The sequence below is a fragment of the Doryrhamphus excisus genome, chromosome 5, assembly GCF_030265055.1.
Source record: "Doryrhamphus excisus isolate RoL2022-K1 chromosome 5, RoL_Dexc_1.0, whole genome shotgun sequence".
Classification (NCBI taxonomy): Eukaryota; Metazoa; Chordata; class Actinopteri; order Syngnathiformes; family Syngnathidae; genus Doryrhamphus; species Doryrhamphus excisus.
In genome coordinates, this window is record NC_080470.1 from 6,287,619 (window position 1) to 6,312,625 (window position 25,007).

Here is a 25,007-nt window from a genome sequence, read left to right on the forward strand (position 1 = left end):
ATTGGAGATTAACTGGAGACTCTAAATTGTCTGAATGGTTGCCAATGTGTGAATGCCTGGCAACCAGTCCAGGGTGTACTCCGCCTCTCACTCAAAGACAGCTGGGATAGGCTCCAGCACCCCCGCGAAACTCGTGAGGAAAAAGCGGTAGAAAATGAATGTATTGTTTTCCAAGTAAATGTGTCTATAGCAAAGGATTGTCAGCAGAGTTTGTTATTTTTACTCAACCGAGCTAAGCTGTTTCTGTCCTCTGTCGATAGAGTCTACAGATGAAGAGGTGGATAAGCTCCACTGTCTGAACCACAGTGGCTCCTCAGCCACCTACTCTGACTACTCTCCCTCGCAGGGCTCCTCTGGCTCCTCCAACCCACCCGCTAATGCACACTCACACACTCACTCTCATGCACACCAACACAACCCTGCCCTACCAGCACCCAACAAGGATCAGGCTCTTCAAACGCACTGGACCAACAGGTACACCAAACTAAACAATAATAGTGCATATTCAATGTCACCTCTGTCTCTCGCTCTGTCTCTTATTTACAACTATCCATCATGTCCTCTTTTTATTCAACACCACCCCCTCCAGTTCAATCTCCCTCATCTATCATCCTCATCTATCTCCCATCTCATTGCTCTGCTCTATCCATCCTATTTAACTCCCTCCACCCTGCATCCCTCTCTGTCTTTCCCATTCCTTTGCTTGCTCTGTCAAGGTCAGAGAAGCTCATTGGGATGCTACAGACTTGTCACGATTCACTCTCTCATCCTTCTCCTCCCCCGCTTGAAAGCTGACCAGTACAAACATCAGGATGTGTTTAGAGGTTATTACCACTAAACATAAAGCCTGCAGTAAGAGCTGTAATTAAGTGTGAAAGGTTCGACATGCACAGCATTTAAAACCTATGAGTGGTGGGCAGTTTTGAGGCTCAAAACAGTAATATATGGTTGGATTTAAATTGCATGCCATAATAAGGGGTAATTGTTGATGTAGTGTTGAAAACCACACCATATGTTTTTTTTGGGTTACTGGCAGGTGGTCGGCACATTTTAACACTAAATCAGAGCACGTAAAAGCATGTAAACAGTAACCAGCTTATACAGTCGGCTCTTTTTCATTGTGGTTAATTAGCTCCAGACCTGACCGTGATAAATTAATTTATTTATTATAGGCTTCAATAAATAGAATATGTTTGTAGTTAGGGCATAGAAAAACTGTTTATGACTTTCTAACTATGTTTTTTGAAATTAATGGAGCCAGAGACATAACATAACACACATAAAGTCACCTTTACATTCATTGTTTATGCCACATTGCGGAACTCTTATGCTGCTCAAGACTGCCGCTAGTTAGCAAACTAAGCAGTTTTCCTCGATTTTATTTCTTCTACCACTTCCACATGGAATGGGAGGATATCTTTTTTTTTCTGTGTTATGTTGGACCTGCCATGACCGCCTATATATATCACTTGTATTTTAATGTGATAATCAAATGGCAGTATTGTGAGGTGTGCTTTTGGTTGGCATGGTTACAATAAAAGGCCACTTCAAAAACTTTGGGGGGAGGGTCCTGTCAGTATACCAATACGGTTTAAACTGCACATTTTGGAGTGGCCTTCTATTATTGTGGCCAATGAAAGGTACAGCAATGTTTATATTTTTGTTGAGTTCATGTATATTTATTATATTTTTGGACATTGCGTTGATTTAATGATCAGAGCCAATCATAATGTCTTCCCAGTGTCATAGAAGGTGGTGTGGTCCAATATTAGCTCTGTTTCGTTTCAGTAATGTAGTTGGTTGTTACAATACGGTTTAAGAAAAGATAAACTTGATATAATTTAAGATGTACATTCCTCTCTTACCTTAGGCTGGCCCAGTCTTTCCCCAAACCTATCGACTCCAAGCCCTTGCTATCGCAAAGAGAAACTCCTCCATCAGGGACCCTGCAGCAACGTGGTGATAGACGTCCTTTAAGTGAGCCTTTTGAGTGGTCAGAGGCTCCTCACTATGACAACACTGGGTTTGATGCTGAGGAGTCTCCCTTAGACCATTCATCCTCAGCTACGAGCCAGGGAAACCCACCGCTGGGTTCCAAACCTCGGAGCCAGTCGTCACATGGCCGCCGTCCTCTCCTGAGGCAAGAGCGAATAGTAGGCGTCCCACTAGAGCTGGACACACAGACGCTTCCCTTTCACAGTAACCAACGCTCTGCCCATGACAATGAAAACCAAGCCTCTGCACAACCTTCCCAGAATCCTTGGCAGAATTGGACCCGTACCCCAAGCCCATTGGAGGACAGGACAGCTTTTCCCTCCAAATTGGACCTTACACCAACCTCAAGCCCCAATCCAGACCGCAAGGTGGCAGATACAAGGTAAATGAAGCAAGAGATCATCAATTTCACTCTTCGGTAGCCTGTCACTTACTTTCTCATGCATTTTTGCCAGATAATATTGTTGCATTGGCATTACCAGTGCAGAGACAAATGTGTGAATCCATAGAGAAAAGCATGCCGTTGTTCTACAGATTCAAAATGAAGTACTAAAACACCATCAGTTCTGAGATATTGGAAAAAGGTCAGATTAGGGAATAAAATGCAGTGATGTGATAATTAACGGGGCATCACCTTGATGCATACATTTAATACATGATGCATGTATTAAATGTCCAAACAAGTCACTGCTCACAGCACTTAAGGCATATTTCAATGGTGTCTATTCTATTACCATGACACTACGAGTTTGTTGTTGACTTTTGGCTGGCCAAAGCTACTTATTAGAAAACATTACTTGACTAGAACTTGTGTTTTTGCTGGAAGGCGGGAGCAAGCAGCAGGTCCTCTGCCTGGTAGCTGGTCCTACCACAACAATCAAGGGGAGCAGAACAGAAAGGACCAGCTCACTGTTTCCGGAGGCAACAAGGTAACTGTGGTAATGAGTAAAAGCTCTGACCGACTGTCACCTATGATGAAGGAGACAAGGTCCAAGTTTAAGAAATCCCAGAGCATCGATGAGATCGACATAGGCTCCTATAAAGTATACAGGTAGATTTGGTTTTTAACAATATATCCACTTTGAGTCAGGCATGTGCAGCATATTTCCCATGTCTGTTCTTCTGCAGTATTCCCGTGGACACATACAGTTCATCTATTGAGCAGCAGAGTAGTTTGGACCGACAAGAGCTGCCGGGTTCCATGGAGCAGACCAACATGGCCCGGTCCCAGTCTGCACCTATGTTAGATGAGGAACTTGCATTCCAAGCGCATGGAAACCAGAACCAGCAGGGACACAGCCAAAAACCTGCAGTTCCACAGAAGGCTTACCACTTTGACCAAAACTATAACCCCCAGGTTAGCAACACATGTTCTTATGGATTTTTACAAATGTATTGTTCATTAGTTGAAATATGTAAATCCATCAATACTCACAATCCACAATTCTAACAGGTGACCATGGACCGCCGGGCCCCTCCCCCTTTCCCGAATACACCAGATTATGTCAACCACTCATCAAAAGCATTAGAGTATATCAATCAACCTGGAAAGACATTACCCAAGGAGTTGGTGAGCCCTCGGTACCGTGCTTACCCACCACTGGAGATGTTCTCCTTCCCCCAATCTCCAATCAATCAGGATGGTTCCACCAGCCAGCAGCAGCAGCCAGTACCCTCACAACGTTCCAGGCCAGGGTTTTTGAGGAGAGCAGACTCCCTGGTTAGCTCAACTGAACTTGCATTGTTCCGCCGAGTTCATGAAGCCCAGCAGGAGGCCCTGCAGGAAGCTCAGTATCGACAGCAGGTATGACATTTGCTGTCTACAGAATTATTCACACTTTAAAAAGAAAGTTATTTATCATATGATCAAAGACAAATCATTTAAACCAGGGGTCTCAAACTCAATTTACCTGGTGGCCACTGAAGCTAGGGTCTGGGTGAGACTGGGCCGCATCAGGTTTTCACAAAAAAAACAAAACGCATTTATTAAAAACAGAAAAATGAATAAACTTTGCTTTGGTTCCGATTTTCTACAAGAAAAGCTCTGATAAAACATTCCACTGTTCTCAAATATCTTACTTTTTATTTTTCTACACAAAATAAGATGAAAAATAAATAAACAAATCAAGAATAAAGAAAATCAATCAATCAGTAATAAATAAATATAATAACAATAATAATAAAATGACAAATAATAAAAACTTAAGAAACCACATATAGTTGGTGGGTAGACAAATTATTTCTTTTCTGATTAAAATTAACAAAGCATTATTAGAGCCCTGTAGACATGACAAAACACCACTATAGTCACATTTATACTTTTTTTATTTACAACATCTTGAGACACATGCTAACTTGCAAACTAGAGAGCTAGCGACCTAAACGGTATCCTTCAAGTTATTTCCTTTAAACTTAAATAGCCAAAAACTTACCACTTCCACACGGATAGGGAGGATAACTATTAACAGTTATTTAACCTTTAACATGAACATTAATCAAACGTAATAATTTTTTCTGCGTACATGATACCATACAGCATCCATATCAAACTTGCGCGGGCCGGACTAACATTAAACTTTCATATCAAGTGCCATGTGTTTGAGACCCCTGATTTAAACGTCTTCTATTTATAAAATGACTTCTAGTTTCCAACATAGCAACAGTGAGTAGCATATTACTTGGAAAATGTGCCTACGTTTAAAAATATATCTAGACCCTATTGGTTTATTTGTTATGTCACATGTTATGTTTACTGTTCTGTGGATTCATACTTGTCCCTTCTTGCAGCAGGGGGACCCTCCACTTTACAGTCGCGCTCTTGCTTACTCGAGCCCCATGGATCATTCTGCCAACATGGTGGACAGCCAGAGTCAAATGATGCACAACAAGAGAAATGGCCGCTATGATGACGATTACCCCACCTACCAGGAACAGAAGAAACCAATGATTGGTTATCCAACTAAGAGCTTGACTCAACGTCGCCCCCTGTCTGCTAGAAGTTACAGCACTGAGACCTATGGAGCATCTCAGGTCTGTCACACGACAAATAACGTGAGCATAACTACAACTATTTTTTTGATGCATGATGCCGTCTCATTAACATGTTTTTTTGTTGGACTCAATGAACTCATTAGAATCCAACACATCATATATTCCTGGTAAATGTAAAGGCCTGACAATTTACCATTGCTGTCAAAGGTAAAACCTTATGTTTTCCATTATATTCATTTATCTACTGTCATGCTTTTTGCCATACCATGAATGTATTTCTGAGCCAGTTCCAGTTGAAGGTACCAATGATAAAGCCTTGGTTTGTCACACAGGGTTTCCCCAAGTCCACATTTAATTTCCTCACTTTTGTTCTGCATAGCCCCAAGTCAGACGTTTCCCGAAATAGCCACAGATAGGTGTCCAGCAGCATACTAATGATTGTGCTGGCTCCTTTCAGCATTAAAGAGGATGACACAGTGAGGAAGCTCATCTGAGACACAAACATGGAGGACTTGTTCCTGCTGTCTTATTCTTTTTAATATTTCAGAGTACTGTATACACCAAATCTTATCAGTGATGTCCATAAGCATGACATTAGATTATATTGCATTTCACACCTCATGGTCATGGAGATGGGCTACTGAGCCCAGCCGACATACCATGGTTGAGATCAAGTTAAAAAAAAAAGTTCTCCACTCATTCTGTGTGGAAGTGGTAAATTTTTGTCTTCTTTGTTCGTCTTGGTTTTGTTCACACTGTGAGTTAGGTAGGTGTCTGTGTTGTTGGATTTCAAATAAAGAACACTTCTTTAAGTGGGTTTCAAATAGCACTATTTGAGAATCACTGATGAAGAGAATCATTGAAAGTGTCACCTTACTGAAAATTAGGGCGAAACCGAATTATTATTTTTCTTCAATTCGTCAATTAATCTGAAGTGTGTTGTTTCGATTGAGTAATTGGTTAGGCCCTTGACGGACCAAATCAATATGGAGCAACACTTTTTTTTCTCCACAGTTTGTGGTGTGGTCATAAAAAAATACTTCACAAACAAGGCAAAGGATTTGATCACAAATATTTATATAAAACGGAAAGATAATATGTGTGCTTTCATGGGTGACTAAGGAAACATAAAAATATATTCACATTGGAGAACATTTGCATTTCAAAATTAAAAAAAAACATGAATCAAGCACCAAATAGCCAATAGTCATGTAGTGGCTCTTCAAATCTTATACATGTTTTTGCATTTGTGAGCTAGTATAATTGATTGTTGTTTAAATTGTTAGGCTCGTCCAGTGTCAGCTCGTCCCACCATGGCTGCCCTACTGGAAAAAATGCCTCCTGACTATACTCTGGCGACCTGCCCAGAGAAGCCTTCAGATGACACCATCAAAGTAAGACCCGTGGTACCGCAGAAGCCTGAAGACATCACGTCCAAGATGCCTGCCGATTGGAGGCAACAGCTGCTGAGGCACATAGAGGCCAAACGTCTTGACAGGGTACGTTGAAATGATGTACATACGAGGGAGGTCACACTCACATGCACATACAGCATATACAACACAACCTTGTCTGTATCTATGTGCGTTGTTTGTATTATAGACTTGACCAGATACATGTCCGGCTGCATGTGTGTGTCCACTCCACACTGTCACTTCCTGTCAGCCCAACCTACTGCACACTCACTACTGTGATCATGTGCAGAAACCACATTGTAATGTATGGAGCCCAATGCAAATTATATAAACATTATGAAAAGTAATGTAATTTGGTACCACTTTACATTCAGGATAGACATATTCAGAATTTAGTGTGATATTATAGTTATTATGGTTATAACACTTGAGTGTTCAAAGTGACTTCAGGTTGAGCAAACTAATGTTGGAATGACATTATTCACCAACCGTTGCTTGTATGACACAATATTCACTGTGCGTATGACTGAACACTAGCTAACATTTTTCTGTGCTTTCAGCAACTCTGCACTATTTCTGTGTTTCTTATCAGTGTTGATGTTTTGTGGAGCTCAGTGTGTCCTCACCCTGCTGCAGCTTGCTCTGCGCCCCATCTCTCTCTCCATTCACCCATGTCATGTGATGTTGTCTTCTCCAATCAGAGTGGTGTCCTAAAGCACAATACTCTCACGCTGGGCATGCTCTGTCAGGGCGGGGGTCACGGCCAGGGGCGCAGCAGCACTTTGAACTTTAACGTTTACAATAACACTAAGCATGAGCCTCCTGCTGGCCGCTGGCTGCCACTACCTCCTCCTCCATCTGCCATTGCTGTGAGTATCTCAATCAGAACAGCGAGCCCTTGGTACTTTACTGTATGAATGCATATATAAAGACTTCAATTTCAGCAGTTTCAGCTTTTAAGCTTGCTAAAACAACTAATATTGCCAGTATTCTTCTCCAACCAGCTTTAAACTCTCATTGCAAAATTATGTCATAGTCACCGATGATTACTAAGTAAACACAAATGGGACAAGGGAAATAGATGTATTGTACTGATGACAGCAAATTTAAGGGTGCATTCACACTTGAATTGAAAAAAGGTATTTGTGACGCATTTTGGTTATGTTAGTGTTCACAGCGAACGAAATGATGCTAAGCTAAGCACATGCATAATGCCGCGCCTCAATTGGACCGTGTACGTGACATGAAACACTCCTGATCAAAAACCACACAAAGGCAAAAATATTGGCGTAAATTTGGATTCATTATCATTTTCTGTCAGGTATTCACATCATGTTGCCTTGATGACAAAGGCAAACAAGCTTTCTTTCTTTGACCACGGTTGGATTATTGAGGCAAGGCCTCTCGGCCTGCTGAGGTTGGACGCAGTAAGACAGTGTCTGTCTGTCAGTCGAGTGGCTGTCCGTCAAGACATGGGATGATCCTCAGCCTAAATGAAGGTTGTTACTCGTGCTGAGTGCAGTCAAATAACCATCAGCATCACTAGGCCTCATCTCCTTCAACACCACAAAATTGCCCGTTTGGGAATTGCGCGAGAGCACCAAACATGGGACATTGAGAGGTGGAAGAAACCGTTTCAGAAACTGTTTCGGGTAAATCTTGAACAATACTAAAGAAATGAAACTTGGGTATAAGTTAGAGGTGTGGACTAGAGTCACAATTTTGATGACTTTAGACATGACTTGACAATATCATCAATGACTTGCAAGTCGACTTGGACTTTGACACTGACATCAATGACTTGAGACATGACTTGACTTGTTCCAATCTCCGCCTGGGCATCTCTGTGTGGAGGTTGCATGTTCTCTCTGTGTTTCCGGGTACTCCAGTTTCCTCCCACATTCCAAAAACATGCTAGGTTAATTGGCGACTCCAAATCGTCCATAGGTATGAATGTGAGTGTGAATGGTTGTTTGTCTATATGTGCCCTGTGAGCTGGGATAGGCTCCAGCATACCCCTGTGACCCTAATGAGAATAAGCAGCATAGAAAATGGATGGATAGATGGATGACTCATTCGAAGTATTGAACTGATGTGATCGTTATTGTCATTTTCAGCAAGATTTTCTCACTTAAGAACAAACAACGAGGGCGTGGATTGCATTTTTGTGCATTGACAAAATCCTGAGCACCATTTCAGCACCAGTGACTTAGTCTTGTTAAAAAAATAAAACAATTCAAAATACATCCATTGTATAGTGTGTTACATTGTAAAATGATCATTTAATTTGTTCATGTTGAGACATTTGCACTCCGTCACCTTCAGCATTATACAATCTGTACACTGACTACTCCAAAGAATATTCAAGTTTCATTTTTGTACTATTGTCCTTAGAGAGCATATAATAAAATAGTTGGTGAAATATGAGGGATGTACTCACTTTTGTGAAATACTGTACATCTATATACATTTTCATAATTGAATTCCCTTTTCCTGTCTTTTAGACCCCCTCCCAGCAAGCCGCCATGCTGGATAATGACCAAGAGGTTGTTTCAGGGAGCAATCAATGGGTTCCTTACTCACTTGGAAGGAGGGACGTCCCACCTGACAACCTCATGAAAAAGGTAAAAGCTGACAAGATGGGAGAAAATAATTTATTTTTACGTTTTTTTTTTATGTTTACCAAGATTCCCTGCATATTTCCACAGGCCAGTCACTCTCACAACCCTTCTCATCAATCACACAACGCCATGATCGTCACTTCTTCGTCCTCTTCCTCGGCCGCAACCCCTCATCGCATGGTTGGCCAACAGGGTTATGATGGCGGAATGATGAACAAGGGGAGCCAATACCAGCCAGGGATGCCCTTATCCATTGTTCCGTCCGGGGGGCAGTATCAAGGCAACATGCCTCAAGGTAGTAGTCATTTGGAAACAGGGATTTATTCAGGAAGTCTCCGCTGTTTAGTGATATTTGACAGGACTCTGAAAACCCCTGATTTAGATTTAACAGTTCACACATTTGTGTGTCTTTATTCTTTCCATTCAGCCCATAACACCCCTGGCCAGGTCTACCCAGGTGCTGGCATGCCCATGGCCTTGTCGTCATCCGGGAACCAAACCCAGTACAACCCACATATCTCCCACACATCCCATCAGCCCCAGCACGCACACAACAACCCTCAGTACCACAGTAACCAGGGAATGGTCCATAGCAACCAGGTTGTTGTGACCACTCACACCACCCCACGGCCTCAGAGCGCTCGTTGCCTTCTGCAGACCAAAGGCCAGAAGAGCACGGATGGTTTCCAGGAACAGGTACATGTTTCTGCCCAACGGTCTAAAGAATTACGGAATTACGTTTTTGTAATGACATGAAAGTATCATCATTCAGTCAATTTGAAAAGTGTTTGCTTTCACTTTTGTATGTTCTTACTCTCTTTCTAGTTATGTGTAAGAATAGAGAAGAACCCCGGTCTTGGTTTTAGTATCTCTGGTGGCATCAGCGGCCAGGGGAACCCCTTCAAACCCTCCGACATGGTACGACCCTGCCAGGCAACTGCAGCAGCTGTCGGCTTTGCTAAGTTGAAGTCTCTATAGCTGCAATTGCACCTTAAACACTGACCAATCACAATTGTGGTTGTCATACATAAAATGGTTAAGGACCATCAAGTGTAAGTGTAAGCTTTCAACTGCCTTATTTTTTTTAAATCTCATTTACATATCTGGGTATATATCAAAACTGCACTTCCGGGAAAAACTAACAAGCCATGTTTACATGAGTCAAGTGCTATAAAGGATCAACACATTAAATATCAATAGGTTATTGGTATTTTTACTGTGTTGTTATCTTCATGCTTACATGCATACATAGTGTCATATTGAAGCATATTCCAAGCTATTTTATTTTTTCTACTTTGCACTTGCCTGTCTTCCTCAGGCACATGCTGCCACCCGCAGGCACATGAAGTGTGGTCGCTTGTTGAGCTCTCAAAGCTATTTTAGGAAGGCTGCCTGGTTCTGGGACACTGTGAGGGCTTTTACATCTTCAACTCTTCAGTCTGTGGACTCCAATTCTGACAGATTCAGCTGCAGTTTATTGAGATGTTGAATAATGGAGAAACAGCTCATACTTGGAGAGTTCTTGAAACACTCATGGTGGAATATATATAGAAGTCACTGTGAATGAAGTCATTATGCGTCATGCATCTTATTGCAGGTTTTAGAAGAGGTCGGTTTTCTGACGCAAGTATGTTTGTGCACACAATAAAACTATATTTTTAAAACCAATTCAAATTTTAAATAGAATTATTAGACTTTTGGTTTGACAGTAATTATATTCAAAATGTGATAGTGATGATATTTCTGGTATTTTCTGGTCCAAATTGACATTATGTCAGTTATCTTCAAACAAATGCAATTCAGAGTCTCAAATTGATTTTACATTCCTTGTTTGGGTTATCAAGCTGTTACTTTGGGAAATAGTTATTTTCTTTGTATGTCTGAATAATTATTTTTCGTTATTTTTATGTTGTCAGTGTTACCAAGGAAATCACCTTGTTGAATATACAGTATATACATGCTTGGGTATGCTTTCCAGGGGTGTCCAAAGTGCGGTCCGAGGGCCATTTGTGGACCACAGCTGTTTTTTTTTAATTGACCCAATACACATTGTAAAAATATAACAAGACAATACAAAAAAAAATTAAAAATCAATAGTAATTTTACAAAAATAAAGCCAAAATATTAAAAGGAAGACAAGTTGTAATTTTAGAAGACTAATGTTTTAATATTTTGAAGCTGAAATATTAAATATTATAATATTATGAAAAACAAACACAATTATGAAAGAAGTTGTATTTTTTGGAAATGTCAAAATATAGGTCAAAAGTCATATCACGAAAGTCATATCAAATGGAATAATACAGCAGTAAAAAATGTTTATTTTTTAAGTTGTCATATTATGAGAAGCAAACCAAATAAATTTGTAATTTGGGAAAACAGATCTTTTTTTTCTAAATAGGGTCATATTTCGAAAAAGAAAATTTAAGAAGAAAGTTTAACTATTTATAAATTTAAACCAAACAGAAAAAATGGGGAAGAAGACCAGTGTGATGTTCATACTAATAAAACACAAAGCTGCTTTCTTTCTTTTTTTTTTTAACATGTCTAAATGTGTTGGTTTACAAAATATCAAAGCCCTTAAATCCTATCAATTTTTTTAGTATGTGGCCCTCGGTGGAAAAAGTTTGGACACCCCTGCCTTATGCCTTCTGTGCCATATATGTGTGACTGTTGTGAACGCTTTCACCTGCTAACAAGCCCTCTTGTAGTTGTACGGTACAGTGAGCTCCATATGACAACACAAGGAAGGGTCAAGTTTCCTCATACCAATGTCATTTAGCATAAATAACAATTAAGAAATACAAATAATATAAAAATGTATGAAGCTCACTGTATAAATGCCAGTGTTATAATTGAACTAACACCTCCCCAACCCGCCCTCCTTTTTGTGCGATGTATCTGTACGTCTTAACTATTCACTCCGTGTGCATTACTATGGAGTTGAGTTCTTTATTAACTGGCATCCCTCCTATGTGGCCCATCTCTTAGCCATGCCTTCAACAAGTCACAACCTGTTGAAACATGTTGAGCTGATACAGCCACATTGTCCCACGCTGTCTTCAAAAGCATCTTTCACCACACTGTGAAAAGATGTTGGTGTTTTTATAATCTCTGCCTTGGGGTCATTTATTGACAATATGGGGGATTATTTTTTTTTAGTCTTCTGCCCTCCTGACAACCTTATTCTTTCCCCTATACACAGTACTCATTCCATACCTATTGTTCTTACCCCGTTTTATATTTTCTGTATCTATATATATTAACATCTTCACAGGAGCAAGTCTTTATCTGAGCAATCAGAAAATATATTTTGGTGCTTTTAGACCATAGTTAAGGATATAACCTAACAGAGAGTAAAAGTAGTTTAGTGTAAGAACTTAAAATAATTACAGTGCCCTCCAAAAGTACTGGAACAGTGAGGCCGATGTAATTATTTTTGTGTAGATTGAAAACATTTGAGTTTGTCTATGAGAAGATGAATATGAGACCAGAGAGCAACATTTCAGCATTTACTCTTCCCGGTACTTACATCTGGATCGGATAGCACCTTCTACTTGAACCCACCCCATTTTTTATGGAAGCAAAAGCATTGGAACATGTGACTGGTTTGATGCCCCGCGTGTGTGCTGTTATTCAATCAATAAATAGCACACAATGTCTATGCTAAATTTCAGATTAGGAAGGATAGGTTTTGCCTGTGAAGACTGCATTTAGAGGTGAAAACAACAAGAAAAACCGAGAGCTGTTTATGGTTGAAAAACAGGTAATTATGAATCCAAAAGTATTGGAACATGTGACTGGTTTGATGCCCGCGTGTGTCCTGTTATTCATGTGTCCTGTTATTCAATCAATAAATAGCACAAAATGTCTATGCTAAATTTCAGATTACGAAGGATAGGTTTTGTCTGTGAAGACTGCATTTAGAGGTGAAAACAACATGAAAACCCGAGAGCTGTTTATGGGTGAAAAACAGGTAAGTATGAATCTCAGATGGCGTCCTGAAGAAGAAAGAAACCACTTGTGTAGTAATTAACAGACGAACAGGGCCATGGGCAGTTGATGACACCATTGTGAGAGCTGTAAAGTAGTAGGTAGGAGTGAAGGTTTCACTATCAACTATTCATAGACGACTCCATGGAGAAAAATACAATGGCTTCAGTAGGCGATGCATACCACTCTTTATCAAGAAGAATAGCAAGGCCCGGATGGAATTTGCCAAAGAAGTACAGAAAAGACCCCCAAAAAATCTCATTAAAACTCTTCTTGTTCCGATCCAGATGTAAATATCTGCAATAAAAACTGAAATCTTGCTCTCCGGTCTTATATTCATCTTCTGATGGCAAACTCAAATTTTTGTATGGCATTGTAAATACTTTGAATAAATTGATTGTATTTGCATGCACTTCTAGAATTCAAATGGATGCCCTTGTATATTTTGGCAGAGGGGGGTGGATATTAAGAACATAATGAGAAAGGCAAAGATTCTAAACCATCGTGTCCCTGTGTTGTCCTAACCTTGTATCATTTTGACTTATAGGGTATCTTTGTTACTAGGGTACAGCATGACGGGCCCGCCGCATCCGCCCTGCAGCCTGGAGACAAGATACTGCAGGTAACAACCTCACACATCATCAGATGAACCAGTAACAACCATGTTCTCCTTTCCTCTCCAAAACCTCCCTTCCCCGTTCCAATCTGATAAACGAGACAGATTATGTAGACATTGTTTTTTATTGCAAAGGTACAAATAAAAAGTACTCCAAATCTGTCAGATTGAGAGGAGTTCTCTAATGCACAGTCGTCTTCAGGTCAGGCGGTATGATTTGGGGATGATACAACACACTTTTTTTTCTGACTCGAGCGAAGCTGGTGTCTCCATGGCAGGGTGTAACCCGGAATTAATTGTGGCCTCGTGGGTCATGATTTTGTCGAAATTGATAAATGTTATATGTACAGTGCTAGTGGCTGATCAAGTGAATGTCTATGTTCAATGGTTGTTGCTTGGAGGTAATATTAATATATGTAATATATAACATAAGTTCGGTTGTGACAAAAACAAATATGTCTACCGGTACCAACATACAGTAATTTGAATGGAGGAGGCCGAACGATCGTACTTTGTGATGTAAAAAAGTAGCCATCTGTATTGCTTCTGTGCAAATTACTATTACTAAGATGCTTGACATAAATTGGGGCAACAGTTGTGCCCGGCAGGTAATTTTTTCACAAAATCTCTTCAGCAGAGACATAATAAAAATTCCGGATCATGAACATTGAAATGGTCAAAGGTCAACTAGAAAAGCCAAACTTTTACCCACACTGAAAGGAGCACAAGTGCCATCTAGTGTTTTGGGAGACACGGTGCATGGCTAATAATGGCAGTGGAAATAGTGTGGCTGATTTAGTGCATGGAGTGTGGTGTTTATGGCCCAGAATTGTTTTAAATGAATTTACAGTAGCATGTTTGTCACTATGAAACGCCATAACGACCATCTGGTGTATAGAATGGTCCAGCCAGACCACCATTGGATATCTGGAGTCACCTAAAGAGGGCAGTGCAAAAGAGATGTCCCCACAATCTGCATGAAATCAGTATGTAAATCACAGCAAATTCAATTCTTGTGTCCCAGGTTTGATCAGTTCATGCTCAAAGACTAGGTGGGACACACACCAGTTAGACTCTAGACTGGTCTAGAGTGGAGACCGGAGCTGTCCTATCAAGTCTAGAGACTCGACTAGGTTTGTCCTATCAATTCTAGACTAGAGCTGTCCTATGAAGTCTAGAGTCTAGACTAGAGCTGTCCTATCAAGTCTAGGGTCTAGACTAGAGCTGTCCTACTAAGTCAAACTAGAGCTGCCCTATCAAGTCTTGAGTCTTGACTAGAGCTGTCCTATTAAGTCTAAAGTCTTGAATAAGGCTGTCCTACTGAGTCTAGACTAGAGTTGTCCTATCAAGTCTAGAGTCTTGACTAGGGCTGTCCTATCAAGTACTAAGGCTGTCCTACTGAGTTGAGACTAGAGCTGTCCTATCAAGTCTAGAGTCTTGACTGGAGCTGTCCTATCAAGTACTAAGGCTGTCCTACTGAGTCTAGACTCGAGCTGTCCTATAAAGTCTAGAGTCTAGACTAGAGCTGTCCTATCAAGTCTAGATCTTGACTTGAGCCGTCCTACTGAGTCTAGACCAGTGCAGTCCTATCAAGTCTAGAGTCTTGACTAGAGCTGTCCTACTGAGTGTAGACCAGGGCTGTCCCATCAAGTCTAGAGCCTTGATTAGAGCTGTCCTACTGAGTCTAGACCAGTGCTGTCCTATCAAGTCTAGAGTTTTGACTAGAGCTGTCCTACTGAGTCTAGACTAGAGCTGTCCTATCAAGTCTAGATCTTGACTTGAGCCGTCCTACTGAGTCTAGACCAGTGCAGTCCTATCAAGTCTAGAGTCTTGACTAGAGCTGTCCTACTGAGTGTAGACCAAGGCTGTCCCATCAAGTCTAGAGTCTAGACTAGAGCTGTCCTATCAAGTCTAGATCTTGACTTGAGCCGTCCTACTGAGTCTAGACCAGTGCAGTCCTATCAAGTCTAGAGTCTTGACTAGAGCTGTCCTACTGAGTGTAGACCAGGGCTGTCCCATCAAGTCTAGAGCCTTGATTAGAGCTGTCCTACTGAGTCTAGACCAGTGCTGTCCTATCAAGTCTAGAGTTTTGACTAGAGCTGTCCTACTGAGTCTAGACTAGAGCTGTCCTATCAAGTACTAAGGCTGTCCTACTGAGTCTAGACTCGAGCTGTCCTATCAAGTCTAGAGTCTAGACTAGAGCTGTCCTATCAAGTCTAGATCTTGACTAGAGCTGTCCTACTGAGTCTAGACCAGTGCAGTCCTGTCAAGTCTAGAGTCTAGACTAGAGCTGCCCTACTAAGTCTAGACTAGTGCTGTCCTTTCAAGTCTAGAGCCTTGATTAGAGCTGTCCTACTGAGTCTTGACTAGACCTGTCCTGTCAAGTCTAGATCCTTGACTAGTGCTGTCCTACAGAGTGTTGAGTAGAGCTGTCCTATCAAGACTAGAGCCTCAACTAGAGCTGTCCTATCGCGTCAGACTGTGTCCCACCTAGTCTTTGAGCATGAACTCCCAAAGCCTCCTCAGATGAGAGGCGAAACAGTCCAGTTACGATCGAGGAAATGCCCTGAGAATACGATGACCTACAGGAATGAGAATATTTACAAGCATTTGAGTAAATATCAATATTGTTTTAACAAGATTAGAAAATATCCAAATACAATAGCTAGCATCCAATCCTCCTTTCCCTGTTCCATTCCTCCCACTTCCACGATTGTTGAATTCATCTTCAATGTCCTTTATTGTCTTTACCCCTTCTCTTTCAACAGCATGTGTATAGCTCCTCCACTTTTCTCTCTTTTCCCCAACAGTGATGTGTTACTGAGCTAATGATGGCAGTGACCCTCCATCCTTCCACAAACACACAAATAGACATAAGGGAAAAAAAAACAAACTGCAACGTACATATCTATAGATGCATGCGCACACACATGCTGCTGACTGTGCTGCGTGTTTGCCTTGCAGGCGAATGGACATAATTTTTTACACATGGAGCACGAGACAGCCGTCTCTCTGCTGAAGAGTTTCCAAAGGATGGTGGACTTGGTGGTTCTGAGAGACAGCACCACTCCCTAGAAATACCTTTATAAGAATAAACAAACACATCCTCACTTCTGTGCTAGTCACCATCCCTCACCACCCCACCTGCCCTCTGCTGGAGGCTGGTGGAAGTGAAAAAAATGAGCCTCTTTTTTAAAAAAAAAGAACTTTTTAGGGGAATGCAGACTTTTTTTTGCCTATTGCTGGATCATAGGCAAATTCTCGTGCCAAATGTAACATAGGAAACATATCGTCTATCTGTCTACCGGCGAGGGGGCCTGATTAACGGCCTGAAGGACCCCCAAAAGACTACAACTTGAGTCACCACAGGGCTGCTCCAGTTTGGATTTTGTGTTTGGGTTGTTATTTAGGCATCTAATCTAAATGTATCCAGTTTCTTTTTGGGGGGAGGGGGGCGGTTTAGTTTGGTATCTAGACATGTATGAGGGTTGTTTTGATTAGCTTTTCTTGGTATTTGTTATTGTTTTTAAACACACAGTTCACCTTCTATGTTCTTCACCTGTTGTCCTTTTGCTTTCAGTACCGTAAATCTGTTCTGCAGTATTCCTTTTTACGGATTGATTTCACATGATTTCTATTGTAATGCTGTCTTGTTCTGACGTCTGCCTCTAGTGTACAGAAATGAACATTTTAAAAAAACTTCTGCCTTGTGTACATACATTGAGCTGCAGCTTTGGAGAGCTGCCTTAGGGGCCTGAACTAGTCTTGTTTCATATTGTTTTTGAAAGTTTAGTTCAGTTATGTCTTGTGACTATACAGTGATAATTTCCACAAAGGGCAGGTTTTTTTTTTCTTTTTATGGGTTGAATAAGCATTTTCGGTTCAACTCCCATCAACACTGTTTATATTCTGTTTAGAAAACCGCCTGCTATACAGCTGTGCTACAAAAAGAGCGAAAGCAATATTGATATATTGAAGCTGCGTGTCCTATAGTGCCATCTAATGAGAAACTCATGCTAATGTTTACACACGTACAAGTATACATAACATACTTCATATGCAATGCTGCCCTCCAACTGTATTCCATATTACACTCTCTCAAACACATATGCACTCTGTAATATCATTCACAATGTTTGTGCCACATTTTGAACATGTCACTTTGTTTTTACCGGTTGTATTATAAACACACAGAATGCAACCATGTCTATTGTGGACATAGAGCTGGAGTCCATTGGTGAGGATGATGGTCTATATTTGGTCCCATATGAAGCCTTTCATCCTCCCAAGTGATATTTACACAAGCCCAAAATACCAGAACTTACATTTTTGCGGCCCACATCTGGTCTGCCCACAGTGCCACAGCCTGCATGGCTTCAGTGAGTGAGTAGTTGGAAAAACCAAGTCTCTGTTATGCTTAAAGAACCAGTATGCAGGATTTCAAGGGCTTTATTAGAATAACCTATTATTCAAATGTGGTATATGGCACTAAATTAGTCCATGTTGTTGTTTTGTGACCATTTAATGAACTGCGTTTAGAAAAAAACATGACGAAATCCGACGTACAGGTTCTTCAAAACAGTTTACAGGACTACAACTACTCTGCAACTCCATACTCAATATTTTCTTAATATTGTAATACGATGGCATTAACTACAGATTTGTTCATGTGGAATAGCACATTTCATGCGTGTAAACAGGTTGTGTTGTGTATTTTTGTCTTTTCCCCTTTCTCCAGCAAAATGTTTCAACTCAAGCCATTGAATTCAGTTAGTGGCACTAAATTATACAGTTGAATTATTTGGGTGTGACCACAGCTTCCAACTCAATCTAATGTCAAATCTCAAACCATGAAAGGTATTATGATGCGAAGAAAGAAAAAGGTTTGATAATATAATTATTTTTACTACATTTTTCAGGTAATTCTTTCTAAATATATTGCTATACCTTGCGTTGCTAAAAAGTTGTGATATTTTATAATGACTCTTCTAATAATGTTATAGATGGAGGTACGCACAGTGTGACTTGGAAACCGAAACATGTACCATCCAAAACTGTACAAAATGTATTTCTACTGTAATTGTAATTTGTGTTATACAAATATATATATATATATATGTATATGGTCATAAAAAAATCATTTTCTATGTGATAAGCTGCATAAGAGCTGAGACAGTTTCACTGTACAATAGCTGTGAAAGAAATTCAATTTAAAATGACTCCTACTAATTGTGAATGTACTCATGCTTTCTGCAGTATACACTTACTCGACTTGAATGCTGCTTCTTCTGTTGTGTGACATAAAATTACTTTGACCTCCAACGCCAGGGGGAATTTTTAGTGACGGTTTACAGCAACTATTTTGTTTTAATTTATTTATGGAATTATTTATTTATTTATTTGCAAATGCAAGTTGAAATCCTTCCAGTTTTAATTTTGAATATTTATGAAAAAGAAATGTAACTGCCGAAGAATATATAATATATATCATGTGTTTAGAATGCATTTTGCAGATGCTGTCTGTACATACTATTTAAGATACAGTTTTTACAACAACAAAAAATATATGTATAAAATTGAAAAAATGCTGTGCAGCAATTATACTGAAGCCATTTTGGGCTTTGGAACGTACAATTTTTTCAGTATATAAGAAGTGTTTTGAATAATGTATTAAAGTCTCTATTGTACAAATAATAAAAATGTCACTATTGGTAATCTGGTTTTTCTGGTGTACGTTGTTTCACTCCACCCGTGGGGGTCATTTATTGTCCATCCATCTAGTTTCAATACCACTTATCAGGATTTAGCCAAGATTATGCTGGAGCCTATCCCAGCTGACTTTGGGAGAGAGGCGGGGTACATCCTGGATTGGTCGCCAGCCAATCACAGGGCACATATAGACAAACAACCATTCACAGTCACATTCATAGAACTGGTCAAATAATATTTATATAATTTTGACTACAAATACATAAAAGGGGGCTACACAGTGGTTGAGTGGTTAGCACGCAGGCCTCACAGCTAGGAGACCCGTGTTCAATTCCACACTCGGCCATCTCTGTGTGGAGTTTGCATGTTCTCCTCGTGCATGCCTGGGTTTTCTCCAGGTACTCCGGTTTCCTCCCACATTCCAAAAACATGCTAGGTTAATTGGCGACTCCAAATTGTCCATAGGTATGAATGTGAGTGTGAATGGTTGTTTGTCTATATGTGCCCTGTGATTGGCTGGCGACCAGTCCAGGGTGTACCTGTATATAAACAAAAGATTGGTACACTAATTTAAAATGTATGTCAACTTCAACAATATCATGCGTATTTAATTGATTGGTTTGGTTTAAACAAGTATAAAGAAACACAAGCCCCATTCAGCACGTCCGAACCAAACAGTGACCATGAGCTTACATAAAGCAAAGAAAAAATAAGGATTATGCAGACTTTTCCTTGATGGATTGAAGTTATTCCCTTTCATCTTCCCGACAGATGCTTCTTTGTCTGTTTCCTGTTTTCCATTAACGTAACAGCTTCATCCTGACGTTTATTTATTTATCTATGAGCTGAGCTAGCTGAGCTTTGTACCACAAGACAGGCATGGACCGGTATGTTATTCTGACGATGACAACCATGGACAGAAATATCACGCTTTGACGGTTTCATTTCCGTGTCATATGATTGTTGTTAGCAACTGAGACGTTGTTGCTTGTTCAGTGGAGAGTAAACACTTTACACCACTTATCCTCCACTCCTGCCTCCTTCTCAATCACATCTCCACATTTGGTGACCCTCGACACAAGTAATATGTCAACCAACAACAGCACGGCCATATTGGTGCCACTCAGTGCTAAAGAGGCAGCTACAGTAACAACGCCTGTGCTATCTATGCCGGACGTATGGCAACACAGCACACACCTGTGGTTTCAACACATGGAGGACCAATTTCAACAGCGAGGAATAACACAACAGGTTTTAATGTGATTGGAGAAATGTATTTCTCTGGAGGAACTGTTCAAATTGTATGAACATCCGGGCATGGTTTTGGTATCCATTACCATGGTAGATTATATTTATTCCCTATTCTCTGGCAACTCTTTGTGAGACCAACAATCAACAATAGACACACACCCACACTGAAAATACTGAATGCTTTGTTCCCCTTTCCTCTGTCTTTTCATGGACAAAATGTTACTTTTGTGTCCTTACTGGCCATCCCACTTTTCAACAATCCTGCATAAATTTCTTTGCACACAAATGCACAGTATGTGTGTGTAGTGTAAGCCCCCAAATCCAACAAAAGCAGTCAATATCCTCTAGTGACCTGATCAATGACAATGCCACAGCCTATGCCCGTGACCTGCATTCAGCTGATCTGTGTGTGTGTGTGTGTGTGATTTCCTACAGTCACTCCAGTGTCTACAACCAGACAGTGAGAGAGTAGCCTATACTGCGTGCAACATGGCGCACAGATGTGTGCCTTACTGTAATTTTGCATGCATTAACTGACAAATGACACAATGGAAATGGGAAATACATATGATTTTGCAAAGACAGTGTCGTAATATTGCCTGGTTGTGTGCGATGACTGGAATTAGTGGGAACAGTGTGATCATTTTACATGGAGGAGTCAAACTCTAAATATGCTTTTTTGTTATGTAATGAACGGTGTTGCGACCAACTTCACCCACTAACCTTACTGTAAAAAGCCAACAACCAGCCTAACATACAAACATACAGATACTACATAGTATTTATCTGTATTCTTACAGATGCTTCTTCCCATGCATCAAAAATAAATGTTTGCGGTCCGTCTGAAAAAGACTACTGTCGGCTACAGCCATGGGTGTGGTTTAAATGTTCGAAAAGTAAGACACGCCTGCAAACTTGTAAACAATGACAGCCCTGAAGAGGCTACTGTGGATGCTGTTTGACTATGTCAGTGTACACCAGATCCACTTTAATGGGCCAGTATTTTAGTGGTTGACAATGTGATAACCATGAGTCTTCCTGGTGGGGTTCTGGCTCAGCTCATAACAACAATAAAACAAAAGTGCAGTTCCCTTTTAAAGGGCCATAAAATGATAACAAAGTGCCTCAGCCGCCATGCTAACACGAGGAACAGAGACAGGAGTGGATAACAACTCTACTTTGTGTAGTTTGCAATTTAGAAGTCAACTAATCCGATAACACCATCCTCTCCCAACGTCTGATGACCCACAGTATATTTAAATGAGGATCAAAGATGGGCACCAGCACAAGTACCCTAAAGGTGTGTACTAGATTCTATGGTTATTCTTGAAATTTCAACTCAATTCGACTTCCGGGGTCCCATCTTAGGGTTTTTTAACAGTTCCAACATAGGGTTGTCTGAAAAATAATAGCACTGATATCACAATATTGTTCCATGTTTTGCCAAATTTGTACCCTTTTGTGCAACATTTGCACAAAAATCAAAATTTTTCCTACGGCTCTGTTCTAAATGTGACATTCAAACTTATATGTTCGAGTCCCAGCAAGTTTAGTAAAAATCGGCACACTGATTTTTGTCTGACTGTCGACGCAGTCAGTCAGACAAATCAAAAATTAACCTTCTTGGCAGATTCAGCCAGAGTTACATCACATATATCCAGACTGAGGGATGGGAGACAAGCATCGGACAGTGCAGCTTTAATCCTATCAAATCCTATCCTCTATTCCATGACAATAAAACTGAACCTATTCAGGCATGTGATTCATGGGTTACAGTTGAGTCTGAGACATTGAATTTAGTATGTTATGGTATGGTAAGAGCCAGCGGTGGTGTAGTGGTTAGCGTTATGGACTTTGGAGCAGATGCCTCCTTCAAATTTAGTAAGCATCATCGGTATTTGTCAGGAAGGGCATCCGGAATCAGGACCCGCTGTGGCTGGCAACTCCGTAATCAGGGGAAAGCCGAAATAATTAGCATGTAGGCCACACAGTCAGGAGAACAGGAAGACCTAGGTTCGATTCCCCCCTCGGACATCTCTGTGTGGAGTTTGCATGTTCTCCAAGTGCATGCGTGGGTTTTCTCCGGGTACTCCGGTTTCCTCCCACATTCCAAAAACATGCTAGGTTAATTGGTGACTCCAAATTGTCCATAGGTATGAACGCGAGTGTGAATGGCTGTTTGTCTATATGTGCCCTGTGATTGGCTGGCGACCAGTCCAGGGTGTACCCTCTTGCCCGAAGACAGCTGGGATAGGCTCCAGCATCCCCATGACCCTAGTGAGGATAAGCAGCATATAAAATAGATGGATGGTATGGTTTATTTGTTTCAGACATGCTTATCAATTTACATAAAGGAACATCAGGTGGTTGGAAAAAGCGTTAGAAAATGAATGAATGAAGATAGGATGCTCTGTGATTGGCTGGCGACCAGTCCAGGGTGTACCCGCCTCTCGCCCCAAGACAGCTGGGATAGGCTCCAGCACCCCCGCGCCCCTCGTGAGAAAAAAGCGGTAGAAAATGAATGAATGAATGAATGAAGATAGGATGCTCTGTGATTGGCTGGCGACCAGTCCAGGGTGTACCCTCTCTCACCCAAAGACAGCTGGGATAGGCTCTAGCACCCCTGTGACCGTGAGGATAAGCGGTAGAAAATGAATTAAAAATATTTTTGAAAATTATAAAAAAAAAAATGTAAATTTATAGTGAGAACGGACATTAAGTAAAGACAAGTGGAAATAAATATAGAAAAAAACCTAAGCTGCTAACAGATTTTAACAGCAGGAATAAAGTGGCCTAAATCACACACTGTACAAGGATGTGGAGGGCCCCAGTAATTTTGCATTTGGGCCCCAAATGACTTAATACGCCCCTGACGAGGGTGTGACATCAGAGAGTGGGGTTTACTCCCTGTAAACCAAAATCTATATTGGATTGATTGGGTGTGGATCCAAACCCTTTTATCCGCGGACACAATATGGCTGTTTAGCATAACAATGCTGTCAAGCTGCTTATGGTTGGCTCAAAAAGCAGCTTTAACAGTATTTCAAGGTGAGTGTTTAAAGGTGTGTGCTCAGAGGCGTGTTTATCTGCAAGTGTGTCCTTGGAACCGGTCTGACAAGCGTTTTAAGTCACCTGAGAGAAGACTGAAGGAAGACAAGACCTTTTTAAAAGTGAAAGAGTTAACCACTTGAGCTCAAAGTCCTTGCCTTGTTTGAACTCTACATTTGTCTATTTTCCCTCCGTCGCGGTTCGACTATGGTTTTAGGATTTAAGTGAACTTTTTCTGCTTTTATTTTTACCGTGTTGAAAAGCCAGGCTGGGAGTTTTTGTCCGTCTGGTGTCCCCGTTTGGAGGCGACAGCCAGTCCCGGGACAGAGGCTGACATTTGGAACGACACAGACAGTCATCGACTCAAGCCTCGGGGAGCGTCACCATGCCTGTGCGACAGAAAGGTACACGTATGTTTTATTTGAATCATGCCGTTGTTCAACTTTACCTGTCAAATGAATTGTGAAGTCATTTTTACACTTTTAAATGTGCCTCGATTCGCGAAACTTACCCCGAAAATCTATTATTGCCTGCAATGTAAACACAAAGTGAAACGTGGAATTGTTTATTTTGCTCACGCATGCGCCAACACACCGTGTATGCAACACAGGTGGATTATAGTGGCGTTGCTAATGACAGACTTTAACCGCGTCATGAGAAGAGTCTCATAAATGTATGTTTACCCGGCGTCACAAACTGGCCAGCTCATTAGGTACACCTATTTCAATTACAGTCAGTAGAAGAGATTATTAAAAGGTGTGTCATTTTACAAAGATAGCTAGAGTACATGGTGGGATTATCAAGTATGATTGTTTATTATATTGTATACATTAGGGGGAATTATTTTATTGATTTATCTCCTTTGAGAGTCACAGATTTTCATGTTAAATTAATTTTGTTTTTACATCAGAGAGAGTATAACGGAAACATACAATAAAAACATTAAAGGTAATAGTTTATTTGAGTTTCGGTGACTAAAATGCCCTATGACCAGGGTTGTTGCATCATACCGTTTGTGTATAGCGGTGTGATAGTAATGCTAAGAGTGCACTGGGCCGGCACCTTTTGGTGCCAATTTGCGGCAATGCAATTTGCTGTGGAGCCAAGTGGCTTGCAGTGGCTCAAACTGCCTCCTAACTGGCTCGTGGTGGCCCGTAACGGTGGCAAAAATTGAGTTTGGCGGCAAGAAAATTTCAAAATGTTTAAAGTCTTCGTCGCGCCACTTGCATCAATCAATCCACCAAGTGGAACCAATTGTCGCAAACTATCCGCCTATTGGAATCCACTGGAATGTAATGGCGCGAGCCAAGTTGCGCCAATGATGCTAGGAGTCCACTGTTGGCGCCGGTTGGCCACAGCGAGCCACTT

General features: G+C 40.8%; 2 protein-coding genes and 1 long non-coding RNA gene across 19 annotated transcripts in view; 2 read left to right on the plus strand and 1 right to left on the minus strand.

Annotated features, from left to right (window-relative positions):
* lrrc7 (leucine rich repeat containing 7) overlaps positions 1-17,171 on the plus strand; it is an 80,508-nt gene extending 63,337 nt beyond the window's left edge. For 6 of the 12 annotated variants that reach the window (XM_058072556.1, XM_058072553.1, XM_058072555.1 and 3 more), the window contains 14 exons: positions 261-474; positions 1,871-2,377; positions 2,822-3,046; positions 3,124-3,352; positions 3,449-3,799; positions 4,783-5,046; positions 6,273-6,485; positions 7,103-7,270; positions 8,906-9,025; positions 9,110-9,317; positions 9,450-9,718; positions 9,848-9,940; positions 13,563-13,637; positions 16,596-17,171. In XM_058072556.1, coding sequence (XP_057928539.1) covers positions 261-474; positions 1,871-2,377; positions 2,822-3,046; positions 3,124-3,352; positions 3,449-3,799; positions 4,783-5,046; positions 6,273-6,485; positions 7,103-7,270; positions 8,906-9,025; positions 9,110-9,317; positions 9,450-9,718; positions 9,848-9,940; positions 13,563-13,637; positions 16,596-16,706 — 3,047 coding nt within the window. In that variant the 3' untranslated portion in view covers positions 16,707-17,171. Of the gene's footprint in view, positions 1-260; positions 475-1,870; positions 2,378-2,821; positions 3,047-3,123; positions 3,353-3,448; positions 3,800-4,782; positions 5,047-6,272; positions 6,486-7,102; positions 7,271-8,905; positions 9,026-9,109; positions 9,318-9,449; positions 9,719-9,847; positions 9,941-13,562; positions 13,638-16,399 lie in introns of all 12 variants that reach the window. The other 6 variants (XM_058072559.1, XM_058072564.1, XM_058072557.1 and 3 more) reach the window with 5 other exon arrangements.
* Positions 17,172-22,953: 5,782 nt separating this feature from the next.
* On the minus strand, positions 22,954-24,265 carry LOC131130028 (uncharacterized). Its single transcript, XR_009129946.1, has 3 exons — positions 24,151-24,265; positions 23,891-24,028; positions 22,954-23,084 (listed from the first exon to the last, which is right to left on the minus strand). It is a non-coding gene; the product is annotated as an uncharacterized LOC131130028 (long non-coding RNA).
* The window catches only part of LOC131130024 (discs large homolog 1-like protein), an 85,723-nt gene continuing 84,224 nt past the window's right edge, over positions 23,509-25,007 (plus strand). For 3 of the 6 annotated variants that reach the window (XM_058074059.1, XM_058074062.1, XM_058074060.1), the window contains exon 1: positions 23,711-24,043. In XM_058074059.1, the coding sequence (XP_057930042.1) occupies positions 24,025-24,043 (19 nt within the window). In that variant the 5' untranslated portion in view covers positions 23,711-24,024. Of the gene's footprint in view, positions 23,640-23,710; positions 24,044-25,007 lie in introns of those variants that run through there. The other 3 variants (XM_058074064.1, XM_058074063.1, XM_058074058.1) reach the window with 2 other exon arrangements.